Source organism: Bos mutus, chromosome 29 (assembly GCF_027580195.1).
Source record: "Bos mutus isolate GX-2022 chromosome 29, NWIPB_WYAK_1.1, whole genome shotgun sequence".
NCBI lineage: Eukaryota > Metazoa > Chordata > Mammalia > Artiodactyla > Bovidae > Bos > Bos mutus.
Window position 1 is genome coordinate 16530307 of NC_091645.1, and position 15416 is coordinate 16545722.

General features: G+C 44.7%; 1 protein-coding gene across 4 annotated transcripts in view; it reads left to right on the forward strand.

Moving 5' to 3' along the window:
• The window catches only part of TENM4 (teneurin transmembrane protein 4), an 855551-nt gene that overhangs the window by 762400 nt on the left and 77735 nt on the right, over positions 1–15416 (forward strand). For all 4 annotated transcript variants that reach the window (XM_070365001.1, XM_070365000.1, XM_070365002.1 and 1 more), the window contains one exon: positions 12372–12491. In XM_070365001.1, the coding sequence (XP_070221102.1) occupies positions 12372–12491 (120 nt within the window). The remainder of the gene's footprint in view (positions 1–12371; positions 12492–15416) is intronic.

The following is a 15416-nucleotide window of genomic DNA, read 5'->3' on the forward strand; positions in this document are numbered from 1 at the left end:
GAACCAGCACACAAGGTTTTCTGAGGCAGGTGAGGATCTACTCTTTACAGAGCTTTACTGGTTTATTCTTACAAATAATAGAGCTTTACCGTATAGTCAAAGCTATGGTTATGCCAGTTGTCATGTATGGATGTGAGAGTTGGACCATAAAGAAGGCTGAGCACCAAAGAATTGATGCTTTTGAACTGTCTTCAAGAGAACTTTCTTCTTGAGAGTCCGTTGGACTGCAAAGAGATCAAACCAGTGAATTCTAAAGGAAATCAACCCTGAATATTCATTGGAAGGACTGATGCTGAAGCTCCAATGCTTTGGCCACCTGATGCGAAGAGCTGACTCATTTGAAAAGACCATGATGCTGGGAAAGATTGAGGGCAGGAGGAGAAGGGGATGACAGAGGATGAGATGGTTGGATGGCATCACTGACTCAATGGATGTGAGTTTGAGCAAGCTCTGAGAGATGATGATGGACAGGGAAGCCTGGCATGCTGCAGTCCATGGGGTCACAAAGATTTGGACATGACAGATAACACCACCCTTGTGGCAGAAAGTGAAGAAGAACTAAAAAGCCTCTTGATGAAAGTGAAAGTGGAGAGTGAAAAAGTTGGCTTACAGCTCAACATTCAGAAAACGAAGATCATGGCATCTGGTCCCATCAGATCAGATCAGTCGCTCAGTCGTGTCCGACTCTGCGACCCCATGAATCACAGCATGCCAGGCCTCCCTGTCCATCACCAACTCCTGGAGTTCACTGAGACTCACGTCCATCAAGTCAGTGATGCCATCCAGCCATCTCATCCTCTGTCGTCCCCTTCTCCTCCTGCCCCCAATCCCTCCCAGCATCAGAGTCTTTTCCAATGAGTCAACTCTTCGCATGAGGTGGCCAAAGTACTGGAGTTTCAGCTTTAGCATCATTCCTTCCAAAGAAATCCAGGGCTGATCTCCATCAGAATGGACTGGTTGGATCTCCTTGCAGTCCAAGGGACTCTCAAGAGTCTTCTCCAACACCACAGTTCAAAAGCATCAATTCTTCAGTGCTCAGCCTTCTTCACAGTCCAACTCTCACATCCATACATGACCACTGGAAAAACCATAGCCTTGACTAGATGAACCTTAGTTGGCAAAGTAATGTCTCTGCTTTTGAATATGCTATCTAGGTTGGTCATAACTTTGCTTCCAAGGAGTAAGCGTCTTTTAATTTCATGGCTGCAGTCACCCTCTGTAGTGATTTTGGAGCCCAAAAAATAAAGTCTGACATGGTTTCCACTGTTTCCCATCTATTTCCCATGAAGTGATGGGACCGGATGCCATGATCTTCGTTTTCTGAATGTTGAGCTTTAAGCCAACTTTTTCACTCTCCACTTTCACTTTCATCAAGAGGCTTTTTAGTTCATGGCAAATAGATGGGGAAACAGTGGAAACAGTGTCAGACTTTATTTTTTTGGGCTCCAAAATCACTGCAGATGGTGACTGCAGCCATGAAATTAAAAGACGCTTACTCCTTGGAAGAAAAGTTATGACCAACCTAGATAGCATATTGAAAAGCAAAGACATTACTTTGCCAACAAAGATCCGTCTAGTCAAGGCTATGGTTTTTCCAGTGGTCATGTATGGATGTGAGAGTTGACTGTGTGAAAGCTGAGCACCAAAGAATTGATGATGCTTTGAACTGTGGTGTTGGAGAAGACTCTTGAGAGTCCCTTGGACTGCAAGGAGATCCAACCAGTCCATTCTGAAGGAGATCAGCCCTGGGATTTCTTTGGAAGGAATGATGCTGAAGCTGAAACTCCAGTACTTTGGCCACCTCATGCGAAGAGTTGACTCATTGGAAAAGACTCTGATGCTGGGAGGGATTGGGGGCAGGAGGAGAAGGGGATGACAGAGGATGAGATGGCTGGATGGCATCACTGACTCGATGGACATGAGTCTGAGTGAACTCTGGGAGTTGGTGATGGACAGGGAGGCCTGGCGTGCTGAGATTCATGGGGTCACAAAGAGTCAGACACGACTGAGTGACTGAACTGAACTGAACTGAGCACCAAACAACAAAATTATACCATAATTGTGTTGTGTATATGTGGGTATGTGTGTGTGGGTGTGTGTGTGTGTCTGTAAAACCAAACTTCCATAAAAAATGGGGTCCAGTGACATAAGAGAATTTTGCAGAGTAAGATTCTAAGTGCAAATATTAGGTTGGTGCAGAAGTAATTGCTGGTTTTGCATTGTTGAACTTTGCCATTTGATATTGGAATACATTCTTAAATGTGGTTATGTTATACATCATTTTAATGTACACTTCTTAGCTTTATGTTTTTTGCTAATGAATTATTACTTGCTGTTTATATGTATTTTAGACTATAGAAATGATGTTAGACAAAAGGCAAATTCAAGCAGTTTTCTTTTTTTTTTTTTTTTTGAGTTTTTTTTTTTAATAAGAAAAAAACTTTATTTGAAGTGTTCACAAGAATTTTAACATAGTAAACCTCAACTCAAACATTGACACACAAACAATAAAAAATATTAAAGAGTATCATCATACATCATTTTGGCAAAACAAGATGGTCCAAGTTCTTGTCACAAAACATTGCATAGTGACATTTTTCCTGTCCAATGACTAACTAGATGAAAATACCACATTTCTTTTGTGTCCTTAAGAATATGTAGGTCATTTATCGATTATTGAGTTTTGAGAAGATTCATCTACAATATATTCCTCTGAAAGCTCATAACCTGACCAATTTTGCCATCATTAACAGAGTCTAAGAGTGCTGCTACCTGCCTCTCAAGCAGTTTTCTTATTTGAGTTCAAAATGGGTCATCAGGCAGCAAAGACAGCCCCCAACATCAGCAACACATTTGGCCCAGGAACTGCTAATGAACTTACAGTGCAGTGGTGGTTCAAGAAGTTTTACAAAGGAGACGAGAGCCTTGAAGATGAGGAGCATAGTAGCCTGCCATCAGAAGCTGACTGTGACCAACTGAGAGCAATGATTGAGACCTATCCTCTTACCCCTAAGTGAGAAGTTGTCCAGGATCTCAACATCAACCATTCTATGCAGCATTTGAAGCAAATTGGAAAGGTGAAAAAGCTCAGTGAGTGAGTGCCTCATGAGCTGACCACAAAGCAAAAAAATTGTTTTAAAGTGTCCTCTTATTCTACTTAACAGCAGACCATTTCTTGATCAGATTGTGACATGCGATGAAAAGTAGCTTTTATATGATAACCAGTGATCATTAGTGGTTCATCATAGTGGTTGGACCAAGAAGAAGCTCCAAAGCACTTGCCAAAGCCAAAGTTGCACCAGAAAACGGGTCATAGTCACTATTTGGTGATCTGCTGTCAGTCTGATATACTACAGCTTTGTGGACCCTGGTGAAACCATCACATCTGAGAAGTATGCTCAGCAAATTGATGAGATACGCCAAAAACTGCAATTCTTGCAACCAGTATTGGTCAAAAGAATGGGCCAAATTCTTCTCCACAACAACGCCCAGCTGCATGTCACACAACCAATGCTTCAAAAGTTGCATGAATTGGGCTACAAAGTTTTGCCTCATATCCCATATTCAGGTTACCTCTCACCAACTGACTACCACTTATTCAAGCATCTCGACACCTTTTTGCAGGGAAAATGCTTCCACAACCAGCAGGACGTAGAAAATCCTTTCCAAGAGTTCGTTGAATCCCGAAGCACAGATTTTTATGCTACAGAAATAAGCGAACTTATTTCTCATTGGCAAAAATGTATTGATTCCTATTGATTACATTCCAGTGTAATGGTTCCTATTTTGATTAATAAAGATGTGTTTGAGCCTAGTGCTTCAGCTTCCCAGGTAAAGAGTCTGCCTGCAATGTGGGAGACCCAGGTTCAATCCCTGGGTCAGGAAGATCCCCTAAAGAAGGAAATGGCAACCCACTCCAGTATTCTTGCCTGGAGAATCCCCGTGGACAGAGGAGCCTGGTGGGATACAGTTCATGGAGTTGCAAAGAGTTGGACATGACTGAGCGATTTCACTTTCACTTTCACTTTTGAACCTGGTTATAGTGGTTGAAAATTCACAGTCCAAAACCACTATTACTCTTGCACCAACCTAATACTGGCTGGCAGTCAGATGGCAGAGCTGATATTGCTACTCCTGGTACAAAGTCTGCCTCAACTCCACTATGAAGGATCATTAAAAACAGGAATGATCATTCTCATTAGATCTAACAAAAAGGGAAGCAGAAGATTCAAAATTGTCAAGACTAGTTGAAATATTCATTTTTGTGCATTAAACCTTGTACCAAGCATATATTATGCTTTCCAGTATTAACTAATGATGGTAGCACGTGTGTACAACTTATTAATAAATATAAATGCATCCATGGAGCCTGCACTAGATGTTTACAGAAAAGGTATTTGATCAAAAAGGGCTTTCAGAGCCCTGCTCTGATGACATTAACTCTGATTTTTTCGGCAGCTAAAACCAATTGAGATTCTCAGTTTTTAGTTGTGTGTCTGTGTCAGATGGTGAGTAGCCTAAGAGTTGAAGTAACTCTCCTGAGTCCTCATGGATAGTAAATGAAATATTTTCTTTAATGTACTTTTTATTTTTTGGCCGTACCACATGACATGTGGAATCTTAGTTCCCCAACCAGGGATTGAACCCACACACCCTTCATTGGAAGCACAGAGTCCTAATTACTGGACCACCAGAGAAATCCCATAAATGAAGTCTTGAATTTGAATCCTGGCTCTTCAGCCACTCTTGTGAGAAGGGGCGAGTCCATCCCCTGCCTAGACTTTATTTCCTCACTTCTGCAATAAGAAGTGTGAAGGAGATGATCAGGATGGTTTCTTCTCACATGACTAGGTGGAAGATATCAGGCTAGAAAAGCTGGTTGAAGAAATGGAGGCAGAGCCCCAAGATGGAAAGATCAGAAGAGAAAACTGCAGAGCAGGCCATGTGGCCAGCCTGGAAAGAAGTCTCAGAGGCTACCAGGTGGACAGGGTCAGGCTTTGACTGGGAACCCCCTTGATGGAGGTCATATGATAGGCTGTGAGGTGGGGCTTCTCATCTGGGCCCACATAAGGTTCTTACAGGACTTCCCTGGTGGCTCAGACAGTAAAGAATCTACGTGCAATACAGGAGAGCCAGATTCAATTCTTGGGTTAGGAAGATCTCCTGGAGGGGAGGGCATGGCGGTCAGTCCAGTATTCTTGCCTGGAGAATCCCCATGGACAGAGGAGCCTACAGTCTATGGGGTCACAAAAGAGTCAGACATGACTGAGCAACTAACACACTTTTTTTTTCAAGGTTCTTACAAGAGGGTAGATGAAGTGTAGTGGGTGCTGGAAAGATCCCCCATCAGTCAGCATGAGTTAGGAGAAAACAGTTTAAAGTGTTGGTACAAGTCAAGCATATAAATCTGTTTAAAGTAGGTAATGCAGAGGAGTGATTTGCATAACCAGCAGTGGCAGACAGTAGCAAACGCTCCACAGCAGAGAAAAGGCCAGAGTTGTCTTTGCACCTTGATAGATCCCAAATGAGGATTCCACTTTCCTGAATAACAACTTCATTAGCTGTTTCCATTTAATAACAGCAACAACAACAAAAAATCAAGCTGCAGTTTTTCTTCCTTTGCTTTTGCCTGTCTTCTTGTATAATACACATTGAATAAGAAATCTAACTGAATTTCCAGCATTTTTTTTTAAATTTTGCAAAATTGTAAGTGTACAGAAGAGTAGTAGGGCTGCAGGCACAGGTGGGCAGATCCTCTCAGTGAGGGAACCAAGCCTTGGGACGCAGCTAACTTGTGACCACCTTGGAAGCCCAGCTTCAGCAGCCCTCTGTGCCCTAGCCATATCGCTGTCAAGGTCATGTAGCTTAGAGTTCTTTGGTCTCTCCCTCACCTTCAATTACAGAAACACATCAGTTCTTTATTCATTCAGTAAATAATTTATCAAGAGCTTACTCTGCTCCATGCATTCAAATTCCAGGGCAAACCCCTGTGTTGGCAGAGGCTTTCTTTTGCCCACTCAGAAATGAGCATCACCCATGCTTGGTGCTGGCAATCCAACAGTGAGGACGCTGTGGTCCCTGTCTTCAAGGAGCTCGTGATCTGCTGGGAGATCACAAGGTTGCCCGATAGCCTGACAACATTAGCAGAGACAGCCCTGGGATGCGAGTGCTAGGGTACCACTCCAGGTGGGGTCTGAGGATGAGCAGGTGGTTTTCAGGTGAAGAGAATGGGTGGAAGGTTCCTTGTAGGGGGAAAAATTTAGAAAAAAGTTTAAGCATTGTATGAGCTCCATTAGGATTCTGAAGCCATGTGTAGTAGGGCTGCTTGAGCTGGATTGAGTAGCACCAGATTAAAGCCATCATACATCCCATTTTACATCCGGCTGGGAAAAACTTCAGCCTGTATGAACAGATGAGAGAATGGAGGTCCAGCGAGACCAGGTGCACTCCAGGGTCATGCCAGAGTCAGGGCCGAGATCTGACGCCCTGCCCAGGGCTCTTTCACTACAGCCCTCCACTTCTCCCTGATGGGCAGCTCGGATGAGTTTTGTATTTGCCTGGTTCTATTTCACAGTGGTGTTGTCTCTCCAACACTTTCCTCTCATGATCCAAACCTGGCCACTGTCCCCGGGAAGCAGTCAGGCAGATCTTCCCCATCGCTGGCATCAGCCAGGGCACCTCAATCAGGCCCAGAGTGTATGGTTGGGCCAGTGCCAGAGTGTTTGACACCCCCCCCAACCCTTGGCCTGGCACAAGCATGCCTTTCTGGCAGAGTTCACCCAGCCTAATTGCTTGTTTTGTATCCCAGCTGCCTGACATATGCCAAACCCATGTGTTGACTCACTGGTGTCAGACAACTATACTCAAACATTTCAAATTGGCCTTGCTGAGCTCCAGCCAGCAACTGGGGACTATAATCCATGTATTTCTATAACCCCAGCACCTAACACAGTGCCTAGCTTTGAGTAGATGCCTGGTGTTCTAAATTATGTGAATTTCAGTGAGCGCAGGTGAATAACACAGTGGTAAGAAGAAGGACCTGGAAGTATTAGGAGACCTAGCTTTGAGCCCGCTGAGCTCTTTGTTATATGACCTTGAGCAAGTCTGCTGTCTCTGAACTTCAGTTACTTGATCATTTCTCACCTAATAAGCACTCAGGGAGAATATTTCATGCTTACCCAGCCCTCAGAGATGGAAGCATGTGGGATAGCTGTGCAAATGTGAATAGTATCACTGGATGACAGCCACGTCGTGGAGACATACTTGGAAGGTTTAGAGCAGCCTAGCAGAGGGGTTATTAATTGTGCCAGGAAGAGCTGGCAACAGCCTCACTGAAGTGATGACAGCTTAGATGGGACCCCAAGAATGAGTAGAAAATAACCCCGTTCTGCCCAGACAGTGACCACAGAAAAGCAAAACACGTCAGCTCTAGGACTGATGGTAAGAGGATCAGATAAGCCAGCCAAGAAGCCAAGTTGGTGGCACTGATTTGTACCCTGCGTTAGTGATTTCTCACCAAGGCGACCTTCCGGTACAGAATTTCACAGTCAGAGCAGCACCTGTTTCTGAGATGCACTGATCCTTAGTATGAGGGTCAGTCTTGCAGTGGTGGACGAAGCTGGCTCATACCAGTTCACGGGGACTGTTTATTAAGTGTTCAGGAATTCTGCAAGCTAGTTCTTAAGCACAATAATTATTTAAAAAACTACATAACATCACACATTATATTAAAAGCAAAGGTAATAAATAATCAAAACTTACCACTTCCTAGTTACTTCACTGTCTTCTCCTCACCTTTGTTCTAGAGTTTATTTAGGTCTCCTGTGTCTCTATGATGGAAATACTGCTATCTCATGGTATCCTGTTGGCCATCTCTTCCCAGCTCTGGATATGGTGACATCTTATCGGTAGTATGGAATCGGCTATGGTGGAAGTCTTTACACCACAGAAATAGGCAAATGCTGCAAGTTAAAGTCACTGTTCTTTGGAAAGCCAGTTGTTAAACATTCGCCACTGCCCCACTGGTGGTATCTGATAAATACCTGGATGAAGAAGGAAAGCGTTTGGGAGCCCAACACACGCATCTCTTCAGACCTCCCTAGACAAAAACACGTGGCAGGAGACACATTTCCAAGAACCATCCCTGGAGCAGACTCCCCCAGCCTCTGTTGTTCCACGGAAGACTTTGTGTTGAACTGGGTTTTTCTTGACAACTGAAAGTCATGGTCAAATGGAAGGAGGATGGAAGTGTTTTTCTCCAGGACTCAATTTCTGAGCCAAATGCCTGTTTTGGCAGGAGGCCTCTGTGGCCCACTGGGGTACAGGGAGTCCACTTAATCTTCTCCAGAATCCAAGGCAATCCACAGGAGCCCAGGCTAAAATTACATCTGCTCGGGCTTGCCAAGGTGGAGGTGACGTGATGGCCAAATGGTGCTGATTTAATGTTGCCCAATTATCAGGAAATCCCTGAAGGGAGATAAATCAGAGGCGGCCGGCCTGCCTGTGGATGACGGGCAGCAGCCGGGGCAGCCCCCCAAAGGAAACCATCCCCAGAGGGCTGGTTATCGTCCAGACACACTCAGAAGTCACAGATGTCAGGGGGAGGCTGGAGAGGAGCCAGCACCAGGAGATGCGATCTGTTAGTAATTCTCTAGAAGGACAGAGTTCCAGCAAATAAGAAATCCAATTTTCCTCCATTAGAGAAAGCATCTCTCAGTACTGGCTGAATACAATTGATGGAATAAATCTTTCGCATTAGCGGAGAGATAATTTTACCTAAATATATTGGGAGACCTTCAGAACAGGAACGGAGAGTCTTTGCTGAGCTTCACCTGCTTAACTTGCTTGCCATGTAATTGCATTTAGACCAAGGGCCTCAGAAGGAAACCACTGACTGAATTAACATTAACCAGATTGTGTGTGGTGGTGGGGAGGGGAGGGGGCCGGGTGGGGCGGGGGCTGTCAGTGCATTGTGGGTAGTCATCCCTGCCTTCAGAAAGGACAAGCTCACACCGGCGAGCCCAGCTGCTTACAAGCCTGGTGTTAATTGCTTTTCTCATCAAACAGAGAAAAGTTTATCACTCTAGGAAGCTAGAGATGTAGGTACCTAATAAAGCAGAGGCAGAGTTTAAGATCTTTTTTTTTTTTTTTTCATGAATGCCCACAGGCCTCATCACTAGCTCTTCCCCAGGTCAGAAAAAAGCCTTCCGAACTGAGGTGAATGGAGAAGGTGGTCTGGACATCAGCGCCTATATCTTTGCCTAAGATTTGTCTTGTTCCCTAGGGTTGTCTCCCCAGCGTCCTGATCCCTTAGGACCTTGACACCTGTGAGCATCTCCACATGCACCCGTTGGCAGTGGTGTGCAGACTGGTCTAAAGTTGGACCCAGAGCTGAGGCCTGGACTTCAGGGCTGGCTCTGCCCCTACCTCCCTGTGTGGCTTGGAGCAAACACCATGACGTCTGCGGACCGAGTTTCCTACTCTTCCGCTAACTCAGCGATTTTCAAACTAGCCTTCCTCTGGCTTCTCCACACAGTAAGACTCCACAGAGTTGCCTTCAGGACCATCCCAAGCAGAAAAGGGGGCCCCACCCCTACTTCATCCGGAGATCTTGTTTTTAATGGTTTTCCACTTGGGGATCCTTATAAAATATCATCTGCTAAGAAGATACTGTTTCTGAAATATTTGGAAAACATCATTTTGGATGATCTGTGATTCTTCCACTTATTTACTCAGTTCACTGTTTCTGTGTGTTTACACAGTCACCTCCCTGAAGAGGGGCATGGCAACCCACGCCAGTGTTCTGGCCTGGAGAGTCCCGAGCCTGGTGGGCTACAGTCCATGGGGTCACAAAGAGTCAGACACGACGGAAGCGACTTAGCACACATGCAAGCAATCACCTAGTACTAGTTAGGCATTTCCAGGTTCTCTAGAGAGAGGGAAAAAAAAAAAAAAGACCTTGACCGTGGCCTTAAAAGAGGTGGTGATCCATGGAGAGGAGAAACGTGTATGTGTGGCCGGGCATCACGGGGCTGGTGCCAGGTTTTGGAAGAGACTGTGACCAGTTCTAATTACGGGCATCAAGAAAGGCTTCAGGGAAGAGGTGTTGTTTGAAGCTGGGTCTTTAAGGATGAGAAAGTGGGGAGAGGGTTGCAGGATAATGACATCTGAGGAAGATGGAGGAACATCACACAGACACAGAGGCTTTAAACGTTTGCCTGACAAGCTGGGGAAAAGCAGATGGCTTGTTGCCTGGAATATAGGAGAGTAGGGAGGTGGTGTTGGGAGAGGTGCTGGGTTCCAGAACCCGCTCCAAGGGGACCTCAGCTTTTGCCCTCCTCCTGTCTCCTGTGCCAGATGAGAGGAAGTGCTCTCCATCCTGGTCACTTTCTTCAGTGTCTGCTTCTAGTGAGACTGTTGTGCCAGGATGTATGCCATACATAATGCCGTGTATGGAGTTACTCTGAACATGGATGAAGAACAGAGAATCAAAGAGCTGTGACCAAGCCAGGATTTGAACCCAAGTCACATGACTGCAAATTTATATGCATAACTATACTGTAGGGCTTCGCTGGTGACTCAGGTGGTAAAAGAATCTGCCTGCAATGTGGGAGACCCAGGTTCTATCCCTGGGTCTGGAAGATCCCCTGGAGAAGTAAATGGTAACCCATTTACCAATTCCAGTATTCTTACCTGGAAAAATCCATGGACAGAGGAGTCTGGCAGGCTACAGTCCATGGGGTCACAAAGAGTTGGACATGACTGAGCAATCATGCAACACAGACAACTGTACTGTATGGGTCCCTTGGATCAGTTTCGTCTCCTTACAGCACTGTACAGTATCCGTAGAACATAACCTGTAAGTGAGACATCTGAAAATTTTTCTCAATAATAATTCTTTAGAGAAAGTTTGATGACTTAGTAGGTTAGTAAGTAGTAGTTGGGGTTTTACATTGTTGAACTTTGCCATTTGATATTAGAATACATTCTGAAATAAAAGTGGCTTGTTATACATCATTTTAATGCATATTCCTCACTTTATTATTTTGCTCCTGACTTATTAATTGCTGCTCATTTTTCCTTATTTTATACTGTAGAAATGATGTTAGACAAAAATCAAATTCAAGCAATTTTTTTTATTCGAGTTCAAAGTGGGTCATAAAGCAGCAGAGACAACTCACAACATCAATCATGACTTTGGCCCAGGAACTGCTAACAAATGTACAGGGCAGTGGTGGTTCAAAAAGTTTTGCAAACAGACAAGAGCCTTGAAGATGAGCACAGTGGTCGGCCATTAGAAGTTGACAGTGACCGTTGAGAGCATCATCAAAGCTGATCCTCTTACAACTACGAGAGAAGTTGCCAAAGAACTCAACGTTGACCATTCTATGGCCATTCAGCATTGGAAGCAAGTTAGAAAGGTGAAAAAGCTCCATCAGTGGGTGCCTCATGAGCTGACTGCAAAAAAAAAAAAAATTCGTTGTTTTGAAGTGTCATCTTCTTTTATTCTACACAACAACAGTGAACCATTTCTCAATCAGATTGTGACGTGCAATGAAAAGTGGATTTTATATGACAACCAGTGATGACCAGCTCAGTGATTAGACTAAGAAGAAGCTTCAAAGCACTTCCCAAAGCCAAACTTATACCGAAAAAGAACGGTCCTGGTCATTGTTTGGTGACGGTCTGCTGCTGGTCTGTCTGCTTCACTAGAGCTTCCTGAATCCCAACAAAACCATTACATCTGAGAAGTATGCTCTGTGAACCAATGAGATGCACCGAAAACTGCAACGCCTGCAGCCAGCATTGATCAACTAAAAGGACCCAATTCTCCGTGATGACACCTGACCACACATCGCACAACTATCATTTCAAAAGTTGAACATATTGGGCTGTGAAGTTTTGCATCATCCACCATATTCACCAGATCTGTCGCCAACCAACTATCACTTCTTCAGGCATCTTGACAACTTTTTGCAGGGAAAACACATCCACAACCAGCAGGAGACAGAAAATGCTTTCCAATATTTCATCGAATCCCAAAGCACAGATTTTTACTCTACAGGAATAAACAAACTTATTTCTCATTAGCAAAAACGTGTTCATTGTAATGGTTCCTATTTTGATTAATAAAGATGTATTTGAGCCTAGTTATAATGATTTAAAATTCACAGACGGAGGCCACATTAACTTTTGTACTAATCTAAAAAAGATTGAGGCAGTAAATAAAAAAGTAGTGCTCATGTTGAGTGGATACCATGAGCCCTGGGTGCCAAGATATATCTGAGTGACCTGCCTTCTGTCTTCTTACCTGCTAGCCAGGGTTCTACCATCATAAGTAGGTCATGTTATTCTCTCTCTTCTACCCACAGGCATGCATGTGTCATTCGTGGTCAAGTCATGACATCAGATGGGACCCCACTGGTTGGTGTGAATATCAGTTTTGTCAATAACCCTCTCTTTGGATACACGATCAGCAGGCAGGATGGCAGGTAAGAGGACTTTTGGCAACCAGAGCTAGTAAAGACCCTGTACTCGTGGTCTTGCCAACATAGCTGCTGCTGGAATGACATCGTGCAGAGAGGATGGGACCTGGAGTCAGAGGACCTGCATCCACGTGCTCAACCCTGCAGCTCACTTGCTGTGAGTGAGGTCTTGTAGCTGACTCTGTCCTGAGTCATCTTGGCTCTAAATTAAGCAGTTTTTTCTTTGGTTCTCAGAGTAACCACTAGGTACCTTATATATATTTTCTTGTTTCATAGCTTATGATATAAAATACTGTCACATGGACCATTTTCTATAGACCAGACAGCTCCTAAAGTCTTAGCATTCCTGCTGCATGGTTCCATCTGCAACCACCTAGGTCTATGGAGGCTGCTGATTGATAACTGAGCTCTGACCTTAAGATCCCTGTGAGGACCTTTAGTTTACCAGCCTCAATGAAGTCAGGTCTCTCTAATCACTCTAGCTCCCCCATTTGCTGGCCATGTGTTCTTGGACCTATCTCCAAGCCTCTCTTGGCCTCATGTTCTTCATCTGTTCAGATCAGATCAATTGCTCTGTTAAGTGGTCCCTAATATTATCAGTCTTACCCAGTGGCGTGGTAAGTATTCAATTCTTTGATAGAAAAACGCCATGCACGTACTAGGTGTTTAATAAATTTTAGTACCCTGCCCCACTCTGGTTCACCCTGTATCTTCAGGGTCTAACACATAGTCAGTATACAATAAATATTAGCTATTTATTAAAATTACAAATTGGGAAGGTGATAATTCCAGTGCAAGCCATAAGACTATTTCAGAGAGAAGGGGAGGGAAAGGAGGAAAGTGGGATATTTAGGCTGTCAGTGGTGACAAGTCCTCTATTTTTAATAAAATCAGGTAGTGGCAGTCCATCTGGCTAAGTGTGGGCCCATAAGGTTGATTTTCACTCTGTGTTGGAAATTATGCTCCAGCCTGATTGATTTTAGCACCTCTTTAATCCAATCTCAGATGTGAACGTGCCCTGGCCGAGGTGATAATGAAGTAGAGTCTCATCTGTTTGTAGACATGTGTGCCTCTTAGATGGGACTGGCATGCTCGGCATGGGAGGCCCACCCCCTCCTCCCCCTCCCCGTGAATGGAAGAGGTTGGTGGCCAGTCCCCAGGGGCCGTCTTCCCCGGGCCAGGCCACTGACCCCTAGAAGCACCTCAGTGTAGACTCGCGCTACAGCACAGAGACGTCTCCTCCTTCCTGGTGTTTTCCCCACCTTCCACCTCTGGGCTGCCTGCTTTATGGAAACGGCAGATGTGAGCACTGTAGGTAACAGGTGTCCTGACCACATTATTACCTGCTGTGAAACAGTCATCAAAAAGGAGTCATGGCGACTGCTTTTTTTTTTTTTTTTTTTGCCATAAAACTTGTCCAGGAATCTTCCTGGGCGGTCTAGTGGTTAAGACTCCATGCTTCCACTGCAGATGGCAGGGGTTCAATCCCTGGTCAGGGAACTAAGATCCTGTATACTGCACAGAATGGCCAAAACATTTTTTTTTTAATTAAAAAAAAAAAAGCTTGTCCATCGTTCTTGTGAGATAGCAAATCGTCCATCCTCGGCTCACTGTGCTTGGTTAGGATGGATCCATAAGACACACCAGAGTCCACTAAGTTTGGTGGGCCTTGGGCAGTGCCTGCTTAGCACCTCTACGCTTTGACTCCTCCTGCTGTGCTGTCCCTGCAGTCTCTGCATGAGAGCATGGTCGTCCTGGGTGGTAAGTGTCAGTCGTATGTCCTGTACCAGCCAACTAAATCACACCATAGCGGCCAGACTCTGCCATAATCTAGAGCTTGAGTTTCAGAACAGTTCTTACCAGTGCATTTATGGGGCTTACATTTTCTTCCCATCTCAGACACTAGATAATGCATGGTAAAGTCATTACTTATTCTCTAAGCGTTACTTATTCTCTGAAGAGCCCTGTTTGTTATATGCGAATGAGGAGCATCTTGCCAATTTCCCTCCCATGTTTTCCTGACTCACCTTTTCTATTACCTCTCACACCCAGGAGAAACTGAAAGGCTACAGACACAGCCTGGAGATAATAGTGTATGCAAGTCCAGGGACCGGGTCCAATTCATCTTTGTATTCCTCACTTGTTCTGCAGGCCCTTTGCCTATACCCAGATCCACATCCCCCTCACACTTACACACACCCTCACACTTATACACACACACACCCTCACACTTAAACACACACACACCATGCTGAAATGCCAGACCTCAAGTCGTAAGATTTCACAAACAGAAGACAGTAGCAGGGAAGCTAGCCAAACAGATGATTAGAAAGATGGAAAATAGAAGTCATGAAGAAAAATTTAGAGGAATTAGCAGACAAGAGAAGCAGCTCAGAGTCATTGAAGCACAAAGCCCAGGGAATGGAGCCCAGCGCTTTCCTCATCCATTATCTCATCTATCTAATTAATAACTCTGCCAAGTAACAGTGATCACCAACTTCATCTCACATGAGGAGATTAGGCTCAGACAGGCGATGTCAGTCACTTGTGGGCTAAGTAGCAGTGCTCTGACCAGCCATCACTAAGTTTGGGCTTCATGTGAGAAGCAGGCCTTCCCTTTGAGGTCAGAATCACAGCCGTGTCCGCAGCAAAGTTTCCCTTCAGATGAGCGGGCCTGGCTCTTAGCAGCAGCCACCCCCAGCCGGCTCAGGGCCTTGAGAAAGCGTCTTTTCATTTTGTCTTCATTCCCTCCGCACACTCATCCTCATGTGAAGGGAGCGTGTAAGTCAGGCCACAGTCCTGCTTGACAGTTAAAAATGTTCCGCCACGCTGTTCACCTGGAGCTAACTGCATCAACAGTGTTAATCGACTGCACCCCAATACAAAATGCTTTTGGTGTTAAAAAAAAATGTCCTGTCAAAGTACAAATGC